General features: G+C 39.2%; 1 protein-coding gene across 1 annotated transcript in view; it reads left to right on the top strand.

Moving 5' to 3' along the window:
• Positions 1–25,390, top strand: part of PGM5 (phosphoglucomutase 5) — a 78,353-nt gene that overhangs the window by 42,529 nt on the left and 10,434 nt on the right. The window contains exons 7-10 of the mRNA XM_089490321.1: positions 2,948–3,063; positions 13,817–13,952; positions 15,753–15,936; positions 16,337–16,471. Of these exons, the coding sequence (XP_089346447.1) occupies positions 2,948–3,063; positions 13,817–13,952; positions 15,753–15,936; positions 16,337–16,471 (571 nt within the window). The remainder of the gene's footprint in view (positions 1–2,947; positions 3,064–13,816; positions 13,953–15,752; positions 15,937–16,336; positions 16,472–25,390) is intronic.

Raw genomic sequence — 25,390 nt, forward strand, 5'->3', positions numbered from 1 at the left:
AGCTGTACATCAAGAGTGGCTAACATTTGGACAGGATGTAATAAGGCAAATATGAGGTGGCTTCCAAGAATGTTTTGGAAAAAGCTAGTCCTGTGTTGTGATAGTAATCAACATCATTCCACATTATTTGTCTCAGGACTATCAACAACTCCTAACTCACATTGGTTTCTCCTTTTAGAATTCTTTAGAAAAGAGAGAGGAATCATGTGAATCATAGTGGTCTTGAGAGAGATGGATGAGTGGCCCTCCACGCTGCTACTGTTGAACCACCCATTGGCAGCATGTGATCGCTCTCTAAGGAAATGTCTCTATCAAGGGGAAAGCAAATTTCCAAACTTGCCCTACATTAGTCATCTAGTAATATCCTGTCTGGTTTCAGAAGAATGCTACTAGAATTTTTTCTAGGAACCTATTTTTTTAAATTTTATTTTGGTCCACTCATGAAGGCTAGTAACTCTTAAAAGAAGCAATGAAAAGTCTTAGGTTGCTGTGTTGTTGTGGTTAACTGCCCTCAAGTCAAAATTCCCATAAGTCTTGCAAACAGGGGCTGTGCAGACCGGCATCTTTGGCTAGCCTGGGGGTGGAGTCGGGGCATGGTGTCTGCATGACGTAAGCTTTGACTCTGCCCCCAGGCTGGCATGACACTGTGTGCCGCACCACACGGCACGTGATGTCATGGTGCTCCTCTGGCGCTGCGTCTAGATGACGCAGTGCCAAAGGAGTGCCGGAAAGCCGTAGCGCTGGTTGTTATGGCGCCCTTTCCAGGGCATAAAAAGGGGCCACTTTTGGAGGTCTCTTTTTGTGCCGTGGAAAGGCCAGATCGGGGATGTGGCATCCAGTTGCCGTGGCCCCAATGTGGTGAAGACGGAGGTGGCTGCAGGCTGCCTCTTCAGGGGCGGTCTGCACAGCTCCTCAGTGCCATGTCCTCCTTGGCTTTGTCTACCCAACTCATATATAAATTATTATTATTATTATTATTATTATTATTATTATTAACCTTTATTTATAAAGTGCTGTAAATTTACACAGCGCTGTACATACAGTCTTTTTAATTAGATGGTTCCCTGCCCTCAGGCTTACAATCTAAAAAGACACACAAAACGAGAAGGGAGTAGTGGTGGGGAAGGGGATGAGGTCCAGCAGTTCCTCTCTACCTCCAAGGCCTGGACCAAGGCAGATGGACTGGAGGGAGGTTTTGGCTTCATAATGGATGGTTAATCTTCATCCAGGGAGGCAAGCGACAATTATGCAAGGCCTGGGAATGCTTCTCTGAACAGGATGGTCTTCAACTCCGTTTTGAAGCTGGTTAAAGAAGTGATGGCTCTTGTTCGGGGGGGGGGGGGAGGAGAAGGTTCCAGGAGTGAGGGGCAGCGAGTGAAAAGGGGCGAATCCGAGATGGGGCAGAGGAAATTATGGGCTGGGACAGTAGACCTTGACTACCAGAACGGAGGGCCCTAGTGGGAAGGTGAGGAGAAAGAAGGTCTGATAAGTAAGGAGAGGCCAGCCCATGGAAGGCTTTAAACGTGGACAGCAGGAGCTTATACTGAATGCGGAAAGGGAGTGGGAGCCAGTGAAGGGATGCCAACACAGGAGAGATATGGTCAGAGCAGTGGGCGGAAGTGATAATGCGTGCAGCTGAATGCTGGACAGAAATTAAAGGACGGAGGTGAGAGAGAGGAAGCCCTGCCAGAAGGATGTTACAGTAATCAAGTCGTGAGATCACTAAGGCATGGACCAGGATCTTGGCAGAAGAGTCGGAGAGAAATGGTCGGATTTTGGCAATATGTAAACTTCCTCTCTTCCTACTGCCCTCTATCTTTCCAAGCATCTGTGTTTTTTCTATTAAGTCATGCCTTCTCATGATGTGGCTGAAGTATGACCGTCTCAGTTAAACTTTTGTCTTTACTTTCTTTATTGTTTTGTTACTTCCTTCAAAGTACATTTTTATGCCACTATTCCTACAGTGTATGTGAACAGCTTTTGTAACTGAACTTTAGATCATTGCCCTACATTACTCATCTTGTTTTGGCTGTTTGTTACCACAAAACACTTAAGTTATTGTGTAGGTTGTCTTCCATTTCCAGAGGCCCCTGGGAGTGAAATATGTAACAATGAAGTGTTGATGTATGTTTTGGAAATATTTCTGGAGGTATTCTCTCATGTTGCCATCAGCAATTTTAATGTGCAGCTGACACCTGGAAGACAGAAAAGCCATGAGAGTCAAAGCTGCACTGTAAATACATCTTCAGACAGTATTTTTAAAACCCTTTTTCATAGTGCAGAAAAGATCAACTTAGTACACCAGAAGAGGAAGAAACACCAAGGGGAAAGTATACAGCTATTACATTTATCCACAGCATCATAAATCATGATATAAGAAGCCGTGTGTTTGTGTATGTGTGTGCGTGCGTGTGTGCACGCCTTTGTTACCTGGAAACATATGGCAACCCCATGAAGCTTCAGATGCTGACCAAACACAGCCAGTTTATATATAAATTATAAACCAAGGGTGGGTTACTGCCAGGCACTGGAGGGCTGCATTGCCCCACTTTCAGGATCCAGAGGGGGGGGAGCTCACCCTCATTGCACCTCAATCCATCCATTTTTGCTACATTTTGATTATTTTAAAACCAAGTGAGTTAGCGTTATATATTTCTGAGGTCAATAGCTGAAAAGAAAATATAGTTTTGAAGATAAAACTTTGTAATTATGTGGGGCTGCTTATGGTCATCGTACAGCCATAACCAACTAACTGACAGTCCAAATCTTGGTAATAACTTTATTTCTTATTCATTGACAGTACTGTATAACAAGGAATAGAGTATACACAGACACACTTACATATGTGTAAACTAAATCTCTCACCTTGATGGGGTAAATGTGCATCCATATATGTAAATCACTGAACCATTCCACTAATGTGGTGTTATGTGATTATCTCTTTCAGAGTGGCAAAATCCATGAAAGTTCCTGTGTATGAAACACCAGCAGGCTGGAGGTTCTTCTCAAATCTGATGGATTCTGGTCGATGTTCACTGTGTGGAGAAGAAAGTTTTGGCACTGGTGAGACATAATACAGTGACTATATGAAGAAAAGATATACCAAATGTAATTCCATGATGCTTTAGGGAGTAGAGAGCCACCATGGTCTAGTGGTTTTAGTGTTGTACTACGACTCTGGAGACCAGGATTTGAGTTCTTGTTTGACCATGAAACCCACTGAGTGGCCTTGGGCAAATTACACTTTCTCACCATCAAAGGTAGGCAAAGGCAAACCCCCTCTAAAAAAATCTTGCCAAGAAAACCTCATGATAGGTTTGCCGTTAGGGTTGCTATAAACCAGAAATTACTTGAAGGCAAACAACAACAACAACAAACAACTATATGAAGAAATGGTATATCAAGTGTAATTTCATGATGGTTTAGTGATGTTTGTACCTTTTAATACATATTTGTCTCATGACTGGCAAAATGAACTATAATCTGGCAGTTATGTGTACTGTTCCACTGGGTCTCCATTCTCATTTTGTGACTTGTCTTATCAAAACAAACATGTACACAATGTATTTCCCTCTTCCTGGTGGCTACAAGAAGTGAAGACTTAAAATCTACTGATACATTCCATTACATAACTGTTTGGCAATCCGTCAAAACTCATGATGGTCTTAGGCAGTTTTCAGGAATACAAATGGTAAGATATAGTCCATATAGATCTTCTATAATGCTGTCCTAACTATCTTGGGCCCGGTCCAGACGGACGCGAAAGGACGCCCTCATCATGTGTGAGGGGTGGCGCATCTAAACACCCCTCGTCCGTCGCACATGACGAGGGCATCAAAATGGCGGTGCCCTGTACAGATGGGCGCCGCCATCATTACGTGCTGGATGTATAGTATCCTCACGTTGTGGCGGCATTATGATGTCACGAGTGCGTCACTGGCGCACTGCGACGTCATAATGGTGTTGCAAGAAGAACCCACTTTTGCGGGTTCTTTTTGGTCCGTGGGGAAGTCCTGCGGTCTGGAGGCTACAGCTTCCCTGCGGACCAAAACTAGGCACCGGAGACCGTCCTTTTTGGACGGTCTGTCCCGCACCTTGGTTACCCATATTTAATCATATTGAACCAACTTGTCACTCCCTTCCTTTAACACCACAAATGCCTGAAATTGGTCTTCTAAATACAACCTGCCCACCCCAACCATGGGCTTGCCATCCATGGATTTGAGTATCCACGCATCTGTGGTGGATTTGAGTATCCACATTATCCACAGATAGCAAGCCCCATTGGCCCAAATAGCACGTGCATGCAGCCACAGCTGTGCCCCACCATTAAAAACCACAAGATTTGAGGTCCCGCAGATCTTGGCATCTGTGAGTGCAGGTGGGGGTCCTGAATGAAACCCCCACATATACTAAGCGCCAACTATATTTATTTTGCTTTGTTTTATTTATTTATTTGATTTCTATGCCACCTTTCTCCTAGAAAGCGACCCAAGGTGGCTCACAAATAAAAAATGCTAACAAACATATCGTAATAAAACAATTAAAACAATTAAAAGGCTGAGGGGGGGAGCTAAAAACAGTATAAAATTACAAACATTAAAACCACAGATTTTTTACATATATCTAAAAGCATTAATAAATTAAAATTCATTGTTTTCAACATATTAATTTAAAAGTAATTAAACTAACCCCCAGCCATGCCTACACTTTGATAAAATTAGTGCCTATACATGTTCTTGTTGTATGCTGTCAGGTTGTTTCCTGCTTTTGATGACCCAAGAGTGAACCTGTTGGGGTTTTCTTGTCAATATTTTATTGGAGGAGGGTTGCCTTTGCCTTCCTCTGAGGCTGAAAGACTGTGGCTTCCCCAAGGTCACCCAGTGAATTTTCATGGCTGAGTGGGTATTCAGACCCTGGTCTCCAAAGTCATAGTGAAGGACTCAAACCATCACGCCACACTGACATCTAATCTGTACATATTGGTTTGTGTTTCTTAAAAAAATGTTCTTTCTGTTATGATTGGGAGCCATAAATAAAGCCATTGGGTCAAGCGTGCTGCAGATGTCTTCCTGACAGTATTTGTCCTTTCATTAATAATAGTGGCAAGATAAAAGCTAAAACTCCAAATTGATGCTATGTCTAATGTATTTCAACAAACTGCCTTCTTAATGAGCAAGAAAATGTTACCCATCCAGACTCTTCTCATTGGAAGATTTTTGCATTCTCTTTCCCCCTCCTTAGATAGACAGGGATTTCCAGCATGCAAGCTCCCCCCCCCCCCTCTCAATCTCTCTCTCTCTCTCTCTCTCATTCAAACTGAACATGTGATTTGGGTCATACACCCCTTTGGTCTCTCAACTTTCTTTTTACCTGAACTATTCACTAGCTAGATTAGGATATAGTCTGTATGTATATATAGATTAAAGCCATTAGTAAACTTTTGTTTGAACTACAAGCTACTTGTATTGTTTTTGAAGTCAGTCTCAGTTCTTAGGGAAGCATATTTAGACAAAGGCACATTTCTGCTACTCTGATAATTAAAATCTGACCCTAACAGGCTTTGACATTTTTTATATTTAATATTTTTTTATTTTCTTATCAAAGGCTGAAGCCTTAGGAAACTTAAATTACCCTACACTTATAACTTCAGAATACCTGCATTGCAATCCTATATGAGTTTAAGCAATTATTGATATAAAATTATAAGATGAAGTAAGATAGTGGAAGATTTTTTAAAGTAATTATTGGATTTTTAAAATACAATTACAAAGAAGTAGAATTCTATAAATCATTTTATGTAAACTGTAGGAGAACAACCACGTTCCTTCATTTTAGCACTGGGGAGGAGGAACGGCCAAGGAACCATGTATGAGTTGCAAATATTAATCCATAGAAGTTCCTTGAGACGTTGTTGTTGTTGGGATATATCCTAGAATTTAAACTGTTGCTGCAAGTGTGAGGAATTGCCACTGAGTAGTCCAGGGCAACAGAAGTGCCATCTGGTTATTTTGTAAAAATCTGAGAACTATAGCAACAGCCATCAGCAACATTTACTCCATCTGGAGGACCACCATATTTCTAAAAATACATTTTCTACAAGCAACTTATCTGGAGTTCAGAAGAACTTATTTATTTATTTGCTTGTGTAAATTGTTTATACATTTTATGTGTTTTATGTAATTTTGTAAACCGCTTTGATCTTTTTGGGAAGGTGGTATATAAATACATTTATTATTATTATATTATTATTATTATTATTATTATTATTATTTATATCTATAAAATATACATTCATGTGTAGCTAAATCAGTGAGAACTCCTGACTGTTGAATGATAGATGGTGAATCTTTATCTTTCCACCTTGGAGAATTAAGTCTTTCAGAAACAGGGAAAGCATGCATGATGTAACCATGTTGACCGTCAGGTATATTGTATATTGTAGGAATATTTTTAATTGAATGTGTATGCATCAACAAATGCCAAATCTTTTTACAATACAAAATCAATATTTTCTTGTCCTTTAGAAAACAGTTATTCAAAGTGCATTAGAGGAAAATATTGGATAGGAGCTGCCCTCACTAAGGACTTGAACAGATAGTCCTTAAAAGACACCTTCAGGGCGTCACCAGAATGCAGTGTTTACACGCCACACATTCTGAGGATGCCCTGAGGCCGCCTGGAAGCTGGACAACTGCCCAGACATGGGCGGCTTCAAGACACTCCGGTGGTGTGGCGTTTAGATGCCACATGCCACCAGGGTGGCTTGCAGTCGGCTTCAAACCACAGTGGGGCAGGAAAAGCTGGTTTTTTGCCGGCTGAAAAAAGAGCAGATTTTTGCTGCTCCTTTTTTGTCTGGCTTCAAGGTGGATTGGGGCTGCGACGTGTGTTTGCTGCGGTCCCAGTCCATATTCAGAAGTGGCAGCTCCAAGCCGCCCCCTTCAAGGCCATCTGTTTCTCCCCTAAGTTTACATTGGTTGTTCCATGTCACTTTCCAGGTGTACTTCCTACCTCATGTCTAAATTAAACTGATATGTTCACTGGTGTTTGTATATAGATTATAGCACAGCAGGGCATTTAGAATATGTACAAATGATCCAGAGTATAATTTAGTTTGGAAACTGAACATTATTTTAAGATGTGGCAAGATGATGCTTTAATGATCCAGAGTATAATTTACTTTGGAAACTGAACATTGCTTTAAGATCTGACAAGATGATGCTTTAAAGGGAAAGCTTCAAAGGTCACATTTGGATATGATCGTATCCACATTTGATTTTTTTGTATGTTTTTAATTGTACTGTGCTTTTAAATTGTAATAGTAGTAGCAGTAGTAGTAGTAGTGGTAGTAGAAAGGGGTAACATCCACTGTATTGAGAGTAAAACTTCTAAAACACAGTAATACTTCAACACAAAGGCAGCATCTTGTTTACTGATTTTACTTCCCCCTTTCTGCCCTGCTCTTCACAAGTCCATCTCTTATGAAAAACAAATCATTTGGCTAGAAGAAATTTAAACACATACCCTTATTATCTATTATTCTAGCTGTCATCATCTGGTTGGAGTATCTCCCAAGAAATCTGAAAAATGTAGGTGATAAATGTTTAGGAGAGGGGAAGGACAGTAGGATCTGATTCTGGGACAAAGAGTTTTCAGCCTATTCATTTGATTGGATACAAAAGTTCAGACAGTTTAATTTTGAGTGAGTTGGTTAATTTTTTTTGTAAGTCTTCTAAGAAATATATTGCTTCTTGGAACATTTGTGTTACTGTGTTTCATAGAAAAGCAAACAACAGGTGCTTCTGCCACTCCCCAGGTGAGCCTGTAAGATAACTATAGGCAACAAAAAAACTGTGCAATAACTTGTCTGGCAAAATGCCATGTCAAACTTGTAACCCTTAGCTAATAAATCCGTGGCCATATTTATTCAATTTATTGACTTGTTGTCTATCTACACACTTCAGCTTCCCTGAACCCATTGCCCTGAGGAACTAGCAGAAGAGTTAATTATAACTAATCTCCTATTGAATATATCGGGCTCAAGGTAGGATCTCACATGCAGAGTGAATCCGTATGTTTCAGAGTGATCTCTGGAGATCCTGCACTTCTTATTCTTGAACTTGAAAACATCCATTGTTGTTGTTGTTTATATCCCCCTTATATTTTAGGATATCAGGGTAGTGTATGAGTAAAAAGAGTCAAAAAGTTTTTTTTTTAAAAAATTAAAAGTAGAATAAAAATAAGCACTTCCATTTTTTCAGTAGAGCAGACTAGCAGGAAAGAAATGAGCTTGCATCTATCTTGAGTGTTTTGTCATGTCGTAGTTGTGGACCCTTCTCTCTCTCTTAAGAATCATAGGAAAGAAAGCAAACCTCAAATCTACATATGGAATACAAGCTGATACTAGCCTTTCGCATTACAATGGGAAAAGATTTTGTCTTCTTTGCGGAGCTCCTGGTATCATAAACATGTACACTGAACAGTAAACCCATGCTAGTTTATGTAAAGAGAATGTATGAAGATGAAAAATACAGTAATGAATAAAAAGATGGGGTTTTCACCTAATAATTCCATATTTTAACAGTCTGAGGTTTTGTCTTTTATGTTGGCTTTTGTTGTCTCTACATTTCCACATACTTGGCAATTGAGCCAATGTCAAGAATAATTTTTCTGTGCCCTCTGTAGAGAGTCAGACCCTGGCAGTTTTATGGTTTTATTGTTGGGAACATTCTAATGTACCATAAATTGATGACCTTTCTCTGTGATATAAACAACAAGATAAATCTTACAAACCTGTGTCTCTGTAACCAGCAATCATTACAGCTTGATGCCATTTAAGGGATTGCTTTCTTTCGAAAATACGTAAGCTGAAATCTTGCACTAATGTAAAAAATGCTAGCTAGTTAGATATTTTTTAAAGAGAAGGGCTTCTTCCTTATTAATAAAAATATCCTTTGTGCTATAAAAAGACAAGAGTTCTCCTTTCTTTTCTTCTTTGTAATGTCCCATTGGCTTCCCAGATCTATTCTCTGGAAGCTGATCCTGGCATTCAACCAGTGCTGTTGTAACATCTTACGTTTTTGTAGCAGAAAAATGCAGTTTGTCAAATGAAGTTAGAAAATGCAGGTATTATGAACAGTGACTTGGACTTTGAAAAACAAGGTGGCAGGCACAGCCTTCATTCTGCTGATCTCACCAGAGAACTGTTAGTCAACATTAAGAAGGCTTACCTATGATTTATATATTTGATTTAATCCTTTTTGTCAGTAATAGGAATAATTTTTACTTCATCTCTGAGCTTATATGAATCACAGTCAGGCCCTTGTACAGTAAACTGGATAGTAAAAAGTCCTAAATAAGGAAACAGAAACGGAACTGTGCTTTTATAAGCCAACAGTATTTTTGGGATAATTCAGCAACTCTTGACAGAGGATTTGCCTAGGCATGTGAGTGGAGGAAGGAAAGTATGGGTGAGGAGGCTTCCCTCCTACAAAGAGGAATGCATGAAAAGGAATTTGGGTGGAAAGGAAGAGTCTCTAGATGTGGCAGGTGAAAAAGCTATTCATGCTCAGGGATTATATTTTGCATTCTCAGTGTCTGCTATATTCTTTGGTCTGAGAACTACATGTTAGAAATTGATTTTCCACAAACAGGTTTGTCACAAACTGTGAAGTTGCTTCCCATCTAGTTTCCATCGTCTCTGTGAGTGTTTTGATTTTTCACTTCCTACTATATGGAATCTGTGTACATTATATGTTTCAGTTAAATATGCTCTTGGATCTGGGTTTCTGCCTTCATAAAAAAAAAGATAATAAACACATTACAGTATTTACTGGACACCTACTTCTGCTACCACCAAATGTTCTAATATCTATTGTCAATCAACTTTCATTAGGGTGAAGCACAATATCCATAAATACTGAAAAGGCTTTCATGTTTTTCACTGTTCTTTAAGATGCTAGATGATAAGCACAGAATAGTAAAGAGTGGAAGTAAAAAAATCAGGCTGGATTTTGAAGGCCCAGCCTTTTCATTTAATTAGAAAGCCCATTGATGTGGGTTTTCCAGAATACTCTCTGGGAAAATGGGATTTTTTGCCACAACAGGTCTCTCTCCTTTGCCATTTTAATGACTGAGTTTGGGAGAAATACTTTTGAAACTTTTCGCAATCCAATTTTGTTCTTACCACCATTCACATACTTAACTACCTTACTATTCATTCCTAACTCCAGAACATTTATGAATAAGTTTGAAAGCACTAGTCATGAGCTAGTAATTTTTTTTTATTTTATTTTTTTTGGAGCTACAGCTTCCAGAATCTATCTTTTACAAGTCCTGCACTGGTCATAATACTGATCTCTGAAAGACACTGCTGCTTTCATATTTCCATTGTCAGTACTTACCATTTATTCCTTCTTTCTGGCTCTTGTTCTTCAATGAATTTTCAGTCTATAAAAAAAATGCCTCGCCTTAACCCACTGTAACAAAATTTGCTCAGAATTGGTGGGACTCTTTGTCAACATACTAAGGGGCCATTCAGACTACCTTTTACCCCGGATCAGGAAACAAATTATGCATGTGAAGTTCATATTTGCTCCGAATCTCCCACAAGCGAATTTGAGTTTTGCACACCCATTCTGGGGCAAATGCCCCTTAGCGCAGGTCATTTGAAAGTGGAGTAAAAGCTGTGTCATTTTTGAAAAACAGGTTCGGCGAATATGAACTTGCCCTCGATCATGATTGGGGCAAGTTCATGGGAGGGATTTAGGTCAGAGGGAGGGCAGCGGGCAGAATATGCCTCCTCTTCATCGGAGGAGGAGGAGGAAGCTGGGGGAAGAAGGGGGCCATGGAGGGCAACATTGGAAGGAAGAGGAGGAGGATGGGTGCCAAAGAGGTGACGGATGGAGCCAGGAGTGCCAAGGGCAGAATCGGGGTAATGGGGGAGCAGGAGGCGGAGGAGGAAGGAGCCAGAGGAAGGGTCAATTTAGGGCAGATCAGAGGGGCAGGGAACGGAGCAAGCCTCCGCTCTCGCAGGCAGCTTTCTCTCTTTTTTTAATTTTTTTATTTTTGACAGACTATGCGCATGCTTTTTGCTACTGGTAGATACATATATAGATAGAATGTGTGTCTGCTTGTGGTACTTTCCCTTTCATTTCCTTGCTCCCAGGACACACCTTGCAAAAGGCTTTTTTCTAAATTTTATATGCAAATGCTACAATGTGAATGTTACAAATGTTTCTCTTTCAATTTGGCAAATTGATACAGAATGCTTTTGCTACATATGTGTATTCTGGGGTGGCAATGAGGAAAAGCAAAGGATGCAGGGATGGCATTCCAAGGTGAGGAATTATTATTATTATTATTATTATTATTATTATTATTATTAGTGTATGCGAGGCATTCTGGGGTGGCAAAGCAAGAGGTTGCAGAGATGGCATTCTGGGGTGAATTATTATTATTATTATTATTATTATTATTATTATGGGAAGAGGATGCATGGGGGGGAGGCAAGGGCTTCAGAGGTAGCATTGGGCTGGAAGTGAAGGGGACTTAGGAGGGTGGAAGGCTGTGGAGACCCATGACTTTGGGAGAGTCACACTCTCTCAGCCTCAGGAGAAAGGCAATGGCAAATCTCCTCGGAACCAATCTTGCCAAGAAACCCCAGGATGGGGTCGTTTTAGGGTTGTCATAATCTGTAGTGACCCAAATACACACAAGACACACACATACACCTGGAGGTTTTTAAATTTGACAGAATATGTGCACACTCCCGCCTGTTTTTTTTTTTTTAAAAAGAGGGGGGAAGCACACTTCCGATTGCCCAATGGGTGCAGGAAATAAAACGGAACTGAATTTGATTGACAGCAAAGGCGCCTTCATTTTAAACCAGTTTCTCTGCAGGAGCTACAAGAGCATTCAGGGTTAAAATATCCTGATTGAGGTAGTGGGCACTTGCTTCCGGAGGGATTCGGGGGGGGGGGGGGGGGACGGGGACCGAATCTGCCTAGTTCCATCCAGTGCAAATAGGCCAGTATGAATGGGGCCTAAATTGGAGGTCAAATAAAGAATGCCTACCAAATTATTGTGATGCCAAAACTTGCCTAATACTATATTTCTGTATGTTTATTGTTATTGATAAACTTTATGAAACACTAATTTGGGGGGATGAGAAGTTTTCCACAGGAAAATTAAGCACTGAAAATTTTCTACCCATAGCACAGAGATAGACATAAATAAAAAACATAACACTAAAAATAATAAAGAAAAAAATGAATACAAATAAGAAAAGCAGAGGGGGATTAACTCTATAGCAGATGTCCTTCTATAGTCAACCCTTCATACTCTAAACTGGTTCCTCTGTCCCGGTCTTACTCTAGGTTCCATTGTTTCCTCCTCTGTGTATTCCAGATTCCCAGCTTCCATTGTGTCATCCTCCAATCCAGAGTTTAATATAAAGTTTGCTTTTTGGGTTACATCTGACAGTAACCAACTGAGAAACAAGAATTAATTAACATTTGCAAATTTTGACTGGGATTGTCACCAAATACATTCTCTCTCTCTCTCTCTCTCTCTCTCTCTCAAATCCCAAAATATGAGCTGGGGTATGGCACAGCATGATTTTGACATGAACATTAGATCACATCACCTCCTTGTAGAATATTAACATGAAACTTCTTGATAGGAAGAAAGAAGTTTAATTTCCTAACACCAAATAAAAATTTACTCCCATTTTGAATTTGATAGAGGTTAATTTTTATGATTTTTTCTCTCTTACTTAAATATGTATAAAAATTTGCAACTGCATAGCATAGCATAATATGAAAATTGAATAAAGTATGGTTTCTTTCTTACAGATTTAAAATACAAATTAATTTTGATTTACTAAATATTTTATCAGTAAAAGTAGTATTTCAGCCTACTGCTAAGACTCAAAGCAGTATTCAAAAACAGTTTTAAAAATGAATACCAAAATATTTCTCTAGTGTAAAACTATTGTTCCTATTCTCAATGCAATAAATCATAGAGGCAGTCAATTGGGATTGATGCCAATCTATAAAAAGAATAATCCAGTCATATGCCAGCAAATGCATGAGTAGAGAGGATCATCTTATTATTTATTACAGCAACAAAATGTTGGTGAAAATTTGATGTGGGTTTATCAGCACAGATGCTTTGTTTGATATCTTCATACATAGTACCAATTTATATTTCATGTTACATTTAGCATTTTTAACATGTTCTAAATTCCCTAAATAAAAATAATGTAGAGTGAAGAAATAGAATACAGTATAGGGAAATGAATGTGAAAGGCCTGGATGGAGAAAGTGAAATAGAAATATAAAAAATGTTGAGAAGGTGGGGTAGCACTGTGAATAGAAGGATCCGCTGTACCATGCTCAGAACCACCCCAAGCTAGCCATAGCCTGTTTGGAGGTTTGTGTCCAATCTGACACATATTTGAAATTTGGCTAGTTGCACACTAAGTAAGCAAAACAGTTTTCAGTAGATTTACAAAACAAAGAGTTTCTTCCTTCTTACCAACCACTTTGGATTACATTAAAAAAATACTTTGCTTAACTGGTGAAATAGTAGCAATGCAGATGTACGAATTCAATTGAATTTCTTGGGCTGAGGTTTTCTAATTTATCATTATTCCAGCATTTTTGCATTTTCCTCCATAAAGAGCCAGAATTCTTAATTCATGTGTATAACTAAGAATTAAGAGTTACCATAAACAAACAAACAAACCAGTATTAATTTTCTGCTTTCACCAAAGGTTTAAACACTTAATATATGTTTACTATTTTACTCTTAGGATCTGACCACATCCGTGAGAAAGACGGACTTTGGGCTGTACTCATTTGGCTCTCTATCATGGCAGCTCGAAACCAGGGTGTAGAAGAGATTGTTAGAGAGCACTGGACAAAATTTGGCCGTCACTACTACTGCAGGTAATAATAGCTGCTCTAGAGAAGAGCCACTTTCGTTTTTAAATAATTGTTTTGTTTATGTACAGTGCCAAATGAATTTAATGTACCAATTCAATAATTATAAAATCATTAATAATTGTGGTGGCATATGTCTGTGTATTTTTGCCAAAGCACAAACTAGCTGTGAAGTTCTAATCGACAAACACAGTACTCAATGGTCTCAAGTCTGTCAGTAGTCTCTTATACAGTGACTCCAGTACTATACGCGTTTGAGAAGTGACAAAGAACCTAACCTCCTTCAATTTAATATACTAGGAAGTGATATTTTACCAGTAGTGATATTCTAAATATATGATTATTTCGTTATAGTACTTGTTCTTGTGTGTCTTCAAGTTGTTTCCAACTTATGGTGACCCTAAGGTGAACCGATCATGGGATTTTCTTGGCACGTTTTGTTCAGAGGTTTTCCATTTCCTTCCCCTGGGGCTGAGAGCATGTGACTTGTCCAAAGTCACCCAGTGGATTTCATAGCTGAGCAGGGAATTGAACCCTGGTCTCCAGAATCACTCAAACTACTACACCACACTGGCTCTTTACTTATTTTTCTTGTCATTCTAATTAAGCTTGACAAGTGAGATCAACAACAAAATGTTGCAGTGTAGAGTGCTTGGGTTAAGATTGCACCAATGCTCCATTGTATTCCCCTCCTCATTTTTCTATTTCCTACCTCACTCTGTGGCTACTGAGTATGTTCAGTCAAGTTTTAGAACTGAGGTTTGAGGTAACGAGCTAGATTGATTTGAAAGTTTGATTTATGCATGCCATAGAAATGACACTGTAATTCTTTTTTTCAGTTCAGTGTTAATTTATTCATAATCTGGCAGATATAAAGTACAATAGGCTGTTTAAAATATAAAATACAGTACAGCAAAAATGCAAGTACGATATAAAGTAGAATAGAGTAAAATATTATGGACATTTTAAACAACATAAGAAATGCACAAAAGTTAGCTCTTTTAACCATAACTTTGGCATCGTGATGTGACTGAAGATACAATAAATTACAATATTTCAACTCTCATGTGAAGACTTCTCCACACTGGCCTCAGTAATCAACATTTTATTGTTTGAATAAAGTGAGCACTGCTGCAGTGCATTAGAATGTAAAGGATAGGCTCTTTGCTTTGTACCTTTCAGCAGTGTAGTCAAACTCTGATTCTGGAGTCTGGCCTTAAAAACAGCATCAAGCAGAAACTTGGTTTGCTGTTTAGGGGGAAAGTGAGGTTCATGTAGACCCATTGCCAAAAGAGCTGAAAGTTATTAATTTAGCACTGCATAGCAGAAGTTTATATACTGTAGGTGCTGTGGTGCACCAGCTGCTGATATATTATCATGGCCACTGGCATTAAGGTGGTAGTAGTACTTGTACCATAAAACCAGACAGCTGAGGAGTGCCTCCACATTTTGTGACTCTTTTGGCCAGATGCTCAAAGTGAATCCCTTCCCACTCACTTCTCTCATGTCTGCCCTTTTACATTCCTTCTCCCTGTAAACCTAATCCCCTTTCATGTCCAGAAGGAGAGGACAAGGGAAGTGGAGCCTGCTAATCCTTTTTCCTTTTCTTGTCATACTTTATGTCATATCCCTTCCTCCATGGGATATGAAACAATATCTAATGATGCTGATCCTTCTCGCCAGATCTGTCATTCAGATACATGTGTCTGAATACAGGTGAAAGTCACATTTTTATTTTTTTAATAAATTGCTATAAACATGACATTTCACAAGCTTCTTTTGTACTTTTAATTTTTGTAATGCAAGATTTGATTATGAAGCACTGGATCCTCGAACAGCATATTTCATAATGAGAGACCTGGAAGCTTTGATCACTGATAAGTCTTTCACTAATCAACAGTTTGCTGTTGGAAGTCATGTCTACACTGTGCAAAAAGCAAACAGTTTTGAATATGTGGATCCCGTAGATGGCACTGTAAGCAAAAGACAGGTATGAAAAGCAAAGATCTTTCCCTTGTGCAACTGCATATGACTAGAGCTGGGGAAATGCTTTGTGAAAAATATCTCAAATTGCACAGTTGTCAAGGTTTTCATGTTATAAAGATGCTGATTTTCTATCTGTAAAAACAGGTACACAAAAGAGTCTCTATCAGTAGCACCTCAAACTGCAATAATATGTGCATGCTCTCTGTTTTAATCAGCAGAATAGCCAAAGCAATTGTGCAAGTTAAAAACTGGTGCAGAATTATATCAGTATATAAAATCATACTAAATTAATAACTATGAGGTGATTTAAACATTCTTGTGCATAATATATTGACAGAATATTGGCAAATAACTATTCTCAACAGAGGACTGCTTCTAATACCTGTATTTTTCTTTTCTCTAAGGGTCTAAGGATAATTTTCTCTGATGCATCTAGACTCATCTTCAGATTAAGTGCTTCTAGTCATGTACGCGCTACCCTCCGAATCTATGCAGAAAGCTATGAAAAGGACCCCAGCAAACATGACAGAGAACCACAGGTACGTATAAAAAGAAAGAAGGGAGTCCGGTTCCTAGAATGGGCCAAATACAACCTTGCTTCCTATGAGCAACCATGCAGGAAGGGCAAGATAGCAAGCAATAACATAAGCTGCATTAACATGTTTAAACAATCAAATCATAACTCAGTAAAGAAATTAACATTCCAAATGCTGATATTTTAAACAGGACTTTCAAAGGAAATTTGGCTCGAAACAGATGGGCAAAAAGTGCCACCTTTGGGCCAATTCAGGGGCATGGCATGCAGATGACGTATGCCACACTGAGACCTGCTAACGTGGCCCAAACCTAGCCGCAAAAGGAGTGGGGAAAATCACTCTTTGTCAGCAGTCCATTTTGGACTACGGCAGTGGCTGGCCTTGGGACCACGGCATCTAGTTGCCGCGGTCCCATGCTGATCAGGGCTTGATGAGGGCTTCTGATGTGTTTGACCCCTTTGTGTTTTCAATCTTTCTCATCTTTCTTACAGTTATTTGGTGTTATGCTTACTTTAATAGTAGGTTGGTGATTAGTTTTGCTAGACTTGTGTACACATTGTGGCTGATGATTAGCCAATATTTATTAAGCTACAGGTGGCCATTTTAGTCTGTTGGAACAAAAACAGCAGAAAGCGTGAGCAGATTTTTAAGCTCAGGGGTAGAATATTTCATTGTCAAAAGCCAGTTTGTAACGTGTATATGTATATGTATGATGATTAATGATAGGAAAGGAGGATGTTTACATACAAATGGCAAATGCAATGTAAGAGGTTATTATGTAGATCACAAATGAAAATGAGATCCCATGGGGAGGGGAAAGTACATGTGATGAATTGGAAAACAAGGATGAACTATGTTCACCAGTTTCCCTCACAGTCTTGTTCCCCCAAGACGTTTTGGATTCAAGATGTTTGGACACCCTAACCATTCCGCATAGAGATGATGGGATTTATACTTCAGTACATCTAAAAGGCACCAGGTTGGGGGACACTGGTGTCATTGGTACATAAACAGCTTTGCTAAACAAAATACATACAAATACAGATAACTACCACATATATTTTGCCGTCTCTTTCTATGATTGGATATCTGAAAAACAACAAATATTCTAGAAACACTACTATGAAACCTCACTTGGTGAGACTGAGAAGTCTATTGCTGATATCAATTTGCTACCATGACTTGAAGAATTTCCTTTTGCTACTTTGTTGATGCTATGAAAGCTGTTAATTGTGGTTTTTGTAACATGGAACTTTATTTGACTGGCACCTTCCCTGATATTTTTTATGCAGGCAGGTTCAGACTTCTTAATTTCAGCAAGCCTTTGAACACTGACTGCTCTGAATTGGGTCTTACAGAATTGTGCTGTACTGTCTATCTGTGTTTTGGCTGTCATTTTTAATAGTTACGTTTTGAACTGGTTTTAATTTTATAGATAGTTCAATTATATGTTTCATTTTATATCTGGTATATTTTTAGCTATATCTCTTTTAACTGCTGTAAGCCCCCTTGTGTTCCATACTGCAAAAAAGCTGGGAGATAAGGATATAACAACAACAAAAAAACCAAGGTTAATGAATATTTTTATTACCAGCTTCATAAAATTTGTCACAAATTCATTAAAAAAAAGCAGATAATCAAAACCAAGTAGACATTTCCTTTCATTTATGGTAGTTAATGTCATTACCTTGCTTCCGCTCAAACCTTTAAGGCACAGAACCTACAGTCTCTCTTCTCTCTCTTTCTCCCCCATTATAACATTCACTCAAGCAGCTGATGGACCAAGTAGGGCCCTGCTTCTCTCCACTCTTTTAGGGTGGAGCCACCATTGTACTTCCCTTATCTCTAAGGGAGATGGTACTCTTTTCCTTACTTATCTAGGGTTCCTCCCCCTCTCCCATTTCCAATGTCTAACTTCCCATACTGAATCCTCTAACCTCCTTTCATATTATCTCATGTTTAACATTGTTGAATCATACTACAGGAAAGAAACAGTATCATTTTAAAGCTCAATCATGCATAATCAATCAAAGCAGTGTATTAATTTTCTTCGTCTCCCTCTACACATATAACATACATAAATATTTTCTCTTATATTACTTTACATAAATAAATTCATATATGTTAATACAATAAATATCTGGGTGTAGAGCCATATCTAGTTAAAATGGCACCATCTGTTCCAGAAAAGGAAGTCTCATCAAATCCAGGGGATCCCAATTTTTTAAAAATATATATATTTAAGGAAGAAAATCCTGAAGGAGAAATAATAATAATAATTATTATTATTATTATTATTATTTGTATCCCGCCTCTCCCTGTATTGGATCGAGGCAGGTAACAACAAACAAAAGAACAATAAAAATGCTACACAAGTAAAAACATAGCAAAAACACCCTAAAACTCCCTCCCACCCTAAAATAATGTTAAAACAACAATTCTCAATAAAATGCTCCCAATAAAATCAATCACTATCACAGTCTGATGGGAACGGCTATGCAACTGGAGAGTAAACATTACGAGGAGGTCAGTTAGGGAAGGCCTGCCAGAAGAGATCCATTTTTATTGCCTTCTTAAAGGCCTCTAATGATGTTATGTGAAATGTCCTAAAATAATCAAGTCAGGACTAAACATGTTCAATGCACACATTTTGAGGGGTAGCCATAAAAATGGTAATAGGAGAAAGCAGTTATGGAATGGGGTACATTGAAAGAAGACCTTTACTACCCTGTGTACTGCACTCTGGTTGTGGTTGTTGTTGCGAGCCTTCAAATCATCTCCAATTTACAGTAACCTTAAGGCAAACCTATCACATGATATTCTTGACAAGTTTCTTCACAGGGGATTTGCTATTGCCATCCTCTGAGGCTGAGAGAGTGTTACTTGCGCAAGATCACCCAGTGGGTTAACATGGCCAAGCTGGGATTCGAACCCTGGTCTCTAGAGTCACAGTCCAATGCTCAAAACCATGCTGGCTCTCTACTGCACTCTGTAGTAGTCTTTTGTTGCACACACACACTCCCTCTCTTTCTGTTTATACCTCACTTTCCCCCCATTTGTATATCGTTATTCCTCATTTGTAACCACTTTAATTTAGCAGTCTCCTGTTTCAATGCCACAATAAAATCTCAGTGCTGTCTTATCCAGAGGAAGCTAAGTCATGTAATGCTACCCTTGGATTTCTCACTACAGCATCTGGTGGGCTCAGTTAGTGATGGGGTACACTAATCCAGGGTGCTCTCCAGCCCGGCTGAAAATATTAAGAAGTATTTAAGGGTACACTGAGAGGTAGTCAAAGCACCATTTCAGGCTTCACATGCTCAGAGGTATGACAAAATGATTATTTTGGCATGTGGTTCAAGGATAGGCTTTACTGGGCACCGCCCAAATAAGACTATATACAGTACTTATGTACAGATACTTGTAAGTGAATAGCATTTGATTCAATGGTCCTGGTAATTGTGGTTAGGATCACTCTGTTTATAACTACGTTGCGTGCCTTCATGTCATTTCTGATTTATGGCAATGCTAAACTAAATCTGCCACAGGGTTTTCTTGTCCAGATTTGTTCAGAGGGTCTTTGCCTACCTTAGAAGCTGAGAGTGAGTGACTTGCCCAAGATCATGCAGTGGGCTTCCTTGATCATGCTGGGATTTGAACTCTGGTCTCCAGAGTCATAGTCCAACACTCAAACCACTACAGTATGCTGGCTCGCTGTGTGTAACTGGCTAATGAGAAGAATGTGTTCCTTCCCCTCCTTTTTGATTTGTTGTAGGGAACAGTTCTGTAAAAACTTCTATACGCATAGTACATGGGGGTGAGAATAATTAGCTTTTTCCCAAGGGGACAAGGAAGGAAATGTTAGTCTATCAAGATTTATGTGTTGAAGAAAAGCCTATATATTTCCCCCCTCCTTCTTCTTCTGTCCAAGTGCACCATTCTAAATTAAAATTTACTATATTAAAATAACTTACTGTCATAACCAATTTGTCTGGAGAATTACTTAGCAGATATGTAGCTGAGTGATTTGCCATAATAATATTACAGTTGGGAAATACAGATGCCAAAGTCCAAGCAAGTTTCAGATTCCTTGTAAGGAAGAAATGTGAAGCTGCCTGAGAGTTCTCTTGTATTTATAAACAAAATCTTTTCTGTACCAAAGAGGAGTTAAAAGCCAAGGGAGTTTCAGTAGAGTGCAACAAACATCTGCAGTAACATAATTGCCTGATTGGTGGGAAACTTTACAAGAAAGCCCTTCCAAGGAGATGGGAGAGTTGTGCAGGATCTGACTTTTTAGAATGATTAAAGTTTCACCTGAAATAAAAAGTTGGATTGGGCTGTAATTGCAAATGACTACAAAATTATCTTTGCTCTTAAATGAAGAACAGTTATATGGAATACAGTATAAGCAAGATCATCAGACATGCAAAAGAACCTATATTGTTTGATGCTGGGCTGAAGTATTTGGCCCTGGGTTGGTTGGTTGGTTGGTTGGTTTGGGATTGTCTATTTGTTTTGTTTTGTTTTGTTTTGAGGCATTTTGTGAAGTGGGGCAAAAATGTCCCCCAAAGAGTGAAACAGTCAATTTTCAGGACCTGATGATATATTAATATCTTGGTTCTGAGGTAATTAAAATCTTCATCCTTTCTTCAGTCAGTCACTTGAGTCTGAAGAGCAATGTATCATAGATGTTTTATCAAGGCATGGTGCTGTTTTGTGTTGTCAGCTGAGCTGCTACTAGGAGCAATAGCAAGTTTTTTTTAAGTTAAAGAAATAGGTAATTATGGTTAGGATCAGGCTGCAAAAAACAGCATTAACGGTCAACCTCTCAGACACAGCAAAACTTTCATACACCTAAAGCAAAGTAAGGCTTTTTTTGTTAAAGAAATAAGAATTAATGGTAGACTTAATATATACAGCAAACAACATTAGACTTTCACAGACCTGAAAGCCACCAGTTATCCTTCTTTCATGAGAACAAATGGTCCCACAAAACACCACCTCCACACACTAGTTAATACAGAATGCTTATATTAATATAAATTGTTGAATACAGATTTGATCCTCAGGAACTGTATAAATGTATAAATACATTTATAATGTTGTCTAAGTTATAAAACATAAATCTGACATCATCTGGCTTGGGAGGGAGTGAAAAGGCAGGCCCAACTCCATCAGGGCTAGCCAGAGCAAGAAGAAGGGCCCTCCCTCCAGTCCATCTGCCATGGTCCAGGCCTCACAGGGAGAGAAGAACCACTGGACTTGATCCCCTTCCCCACCACCATTTCTTTCTTCTTTTGTGTCATGTCATTTTAGAGTGTAAGCCTGAGGGCAGGGAACCATCTGAATAACTATCTGTAAGCCGCTCTGACTGCCTTTAGGGCTAAAGAGCAGGGTATAAATACAGTAAATAAATAAAATAAAATAATAAATGATTTTCAAAGGTATAGTGCTTCGTATCAGAAGCTGGGAAAGTGCATCCCCTGATTTTCTGTGGGTTTTTCAGGCTATGTGGCCACGTTCCTGACGTTTCATCTGCATCTGTGGCTACCATCTTCAGGGGTGGTGGCATGGAAGTGTGGGGTGTATATATACATGTGTGTGGTTCTTGGTTGGGAGGAAGTGATTTACATGTTAATCTACATGTTGGTCTGTTGGCCTCAGGATAGGAGGATATGCAAGGTGGATATGTGTCTAATTAGCAACCCATTGTCTGTGGGGAAAACCCCTGACCCTGGGTGGTGTTCATTTGCATATACTGAGTCTTGATTTTGGTGTTCTTCAGTACTGATAGCCAAACTTCATTTACTTTCAGCATTTCCTCTTTCCTGTTGAAGTTGTCCAGGTGTTTGTGGATTTCAGTGGCCTCCCTGTGCATTTTGACCTGATAGCTGTTGTCATGGACCAGAATTTCAGTGTTTTCAAATAGCATTTTATGCCCAGGTTGGTTTATGACATGTTCTGCTACTGCCGATTTTTCTGGCTGGCTCAGTCTGTAGTTTCTTTTGTGTTCCTTGATTCATGTTTGGACACTGTGTAGACTTGTCTACAGCTGCATGGCATGCTGTAAACTCAGACATCAGTGAAAGGGTCTCTCCTGTTCTTCACCGAGTGCAGCATTTGATGGATTTTCTTGGTTGGTCTGTAGATCATTTGGAGGTTGTGTTTCCTCACTAGTTCCCCCATTCTGTCCATGACTCCTTTGATGTATGGTTAAAATACCTTCCCTTTGGGTGTTTATCTGCCTTCACTCCTGTTGTTTTTTTCTGTCTGGCAGCTCTTCTGATGTCCAAACTGGAGTAAGCATTAGCCTGTAGAGCCTAGTTTAGGTGCTTCAGTTCATCTTCCAGGAAGTGGAGTTTGCAGATCCTTTTTGCACAGTCTACCAGTGTTTTTATTGTGCTTCTTGTGTAGGTACCTGTCTATGTGTGTAGGTTTTCTGTATACTATGTAGTCCAATCGTTGATTCGGTCTGCAGATAACCAGAACATCCCAGAATGGCAATGTTCCTTCCTTTTCTTTTTCCATTGTGAATTGGATGTTTGGGTGGATGTTGTTCAGATGGTTCAAAAACATGGTCAGATCTTCTCCATGGCTCCAAATGGTGAAAGTGTCATCCACATATCAGAACCATGTTGTAGGCTTTTTTTTTGGGCTGTTTCCAGGGCTTGCTTTTCAAAGTGTTCCATGTAAAAGTTTGCTATCATGAGGTTCAGAAGACTTCCCATGACTACCCCATTTCTGCACATAGAACTCATTGTCCCACTGGAAGTACTTGTGGTGAGGCAGTGTTCATCCCCAGAGCTGTAGACAGCTCTGAAGCAGGGTGACCAGATGTGTATCCCCTTTAGTATCAGCACAACAAACAAATGAAAAGAATAATTCAAATGTAGATTCAGTCACGTGTTCATTGCTGGTAAAGTACAATTTAAGCATTTGTCTTACTCAAAGTTCTATAAATAAATGGCTAGCTTACAAAGCATTTTAGTGAAGATAAGTTCATAACCTTCCTGGAAGCCATGATCAAATTGAGGTTGTTGAACTTTGGTCATATCATGAGAAGGCATGACTCATTAGAAAAGACAATAATGCTAGGGAAGGTAGAGGGTAGCAGAAAAAGAGGAAGGCCTCATGCCAGATTCAGTCAAGGACCGATGGACTTAAGCATAGTAGTGGAAGACAAGGGATCTTGGAGATGTCTCATTCACAAAGTTGCCATGATTCGGAGTCATCTGAAGGGCAGTTAACAACAAGACACACACACCCCAGCACCTCCAAACGTCAGTGTCTCTTCCTGTTTTCAGAAAGAGTGGTTTCTCCTGGGCCTTAAACAGCCCAAAGAGAGCTGAAAACATGGCAGAATTGTCTCAATGGCCCATAGGGGTGTTTGAGGGCACTTGGAAAAATTCAGAATAATTCAGTGGATGGTAGGTGGCACACTAAAGCTTCTTAGATGGCAATGTGGCTCTGCAACCCCCTCTGAGAGTGTGTTTGTGTTCGTGTGTTTTTCCCGGCATTTTATTTTTACAGTTCACAAATTTTAGAAGTTCAGTCCTACATAGATTTAACTGACATGCTCCTGGTTTGGAGAAAGTCCTTGTAAATGAATCTGTTACAGAATGGATGAGTAAGTTTGGGTGAAGGGGTCATTTCCTCACCAATCTTCTGCTACCAATTTAGCTGCCAAATTTCAGTGTCATGGGGGTAGCAAAAGACAGTTTTTAACTTTGAAATTATTCCATATGGGAAGTCTGTAATTTGTTTAAAAGTAGAATTGTGCTTCTGATTCCGCTTTGTGTTTCTTTATGCCTTTAAAAAAAAAAGAAAACATGGGAAGGAATTCTTGCACTGCTATGCTACTGAAATATTAATTAAATACACAATGCAGTATTACTTTCAGTGGCAGCAGAGTGTGGTCCCCAGTGGGTTCAAGCAAGCAGTAGGTCTACCCCACTTTAAGAAGTTGCCCCTCCTGCTCTGACAGCTTCAAATAGATTGTTTACATGACTAGTGATTCCTATCAGTGTCACTGTTATCTATCCTTCCATTCTTGACCCACAAGCACTAAGGAAAAAGTTAGAGAATTGGCCTTACATAGCAACAGGACATGGGCCATCATGAAAGTTTCCAGGTTGAGTTTGGAGAAAGGGTCCTATTGCTTTAGCAGATTCTCAAGCAGGCAGGCTTACCATAGAGTTACATCAAGAGGAAGTATACCACTTCTTTTCTCTCCTCTAATGATGGTGGGATGTGGCTGTCCAGGGTCTTCTGGTCCCTTGGCCTTCTACCTATGATCTAAACCTTCACTGATGTACACATGGCCCACACAGGTCATAGTATGTAATTGGCTAATGAAAACCGGAGATGGGAATCATCTTACTCTTCAGATGATGTAGGACTACAACTCCCACACTCTTCACTATTGATTATGCTGCTAGGGCCACTGGGATTTGCATTTCAGCAACATCAGGTGGGTCACAATCCCCCCTTGGTGTAAACACTACTGTTGTGCACACACTCACACATTGCTTTGACACTGCACAGTGCCAGTTTTTCAGTAACAGTAAACTTTCATAGGTTGTGTTTAAACATGTTGGTGAAAACAATGATGCATCCAGTGTATATGTTCCCAGAACTTCATGAATGTATAAGTTTTATAAAATGTAAAATATTTTTGCATAAAACACCAGCCTCAGTGTTTGGCTTACAAGTGAGAGAAAAGCAAACAAGAATTAGCAATCAACACATGTGCTAAACAGTTAATAAAACCCTATTAACATCAGGTACCAGTCAATCATTTTTTTAAAAATGCCTCCCTAATACTTCCTTTCTCCTTTGAAGATTTTGTTCATTTGCCAACACAGAAATCATCAAGGTTATTCTGTGTCTCTTTCATATGAAGAAACTATGGTCTAACACTTA

Source organism: Sceloporus occidentalis, unplaced genomic scaffold, assembly GCF_023333645.1.
Source record: "Sceloporus occidentalis isolate IW3139 unplaced genomic scaffold, rSceOcc1.0.p SCAF_1, whole genome shotgun sequence".
Taxonomy (NCBI): Eukaryota; Metazoa; Chordata; class Lepidosauria; order Squamata; family Phrynosomatidae; genus Sceloporus; species Sceloporus occidentalis.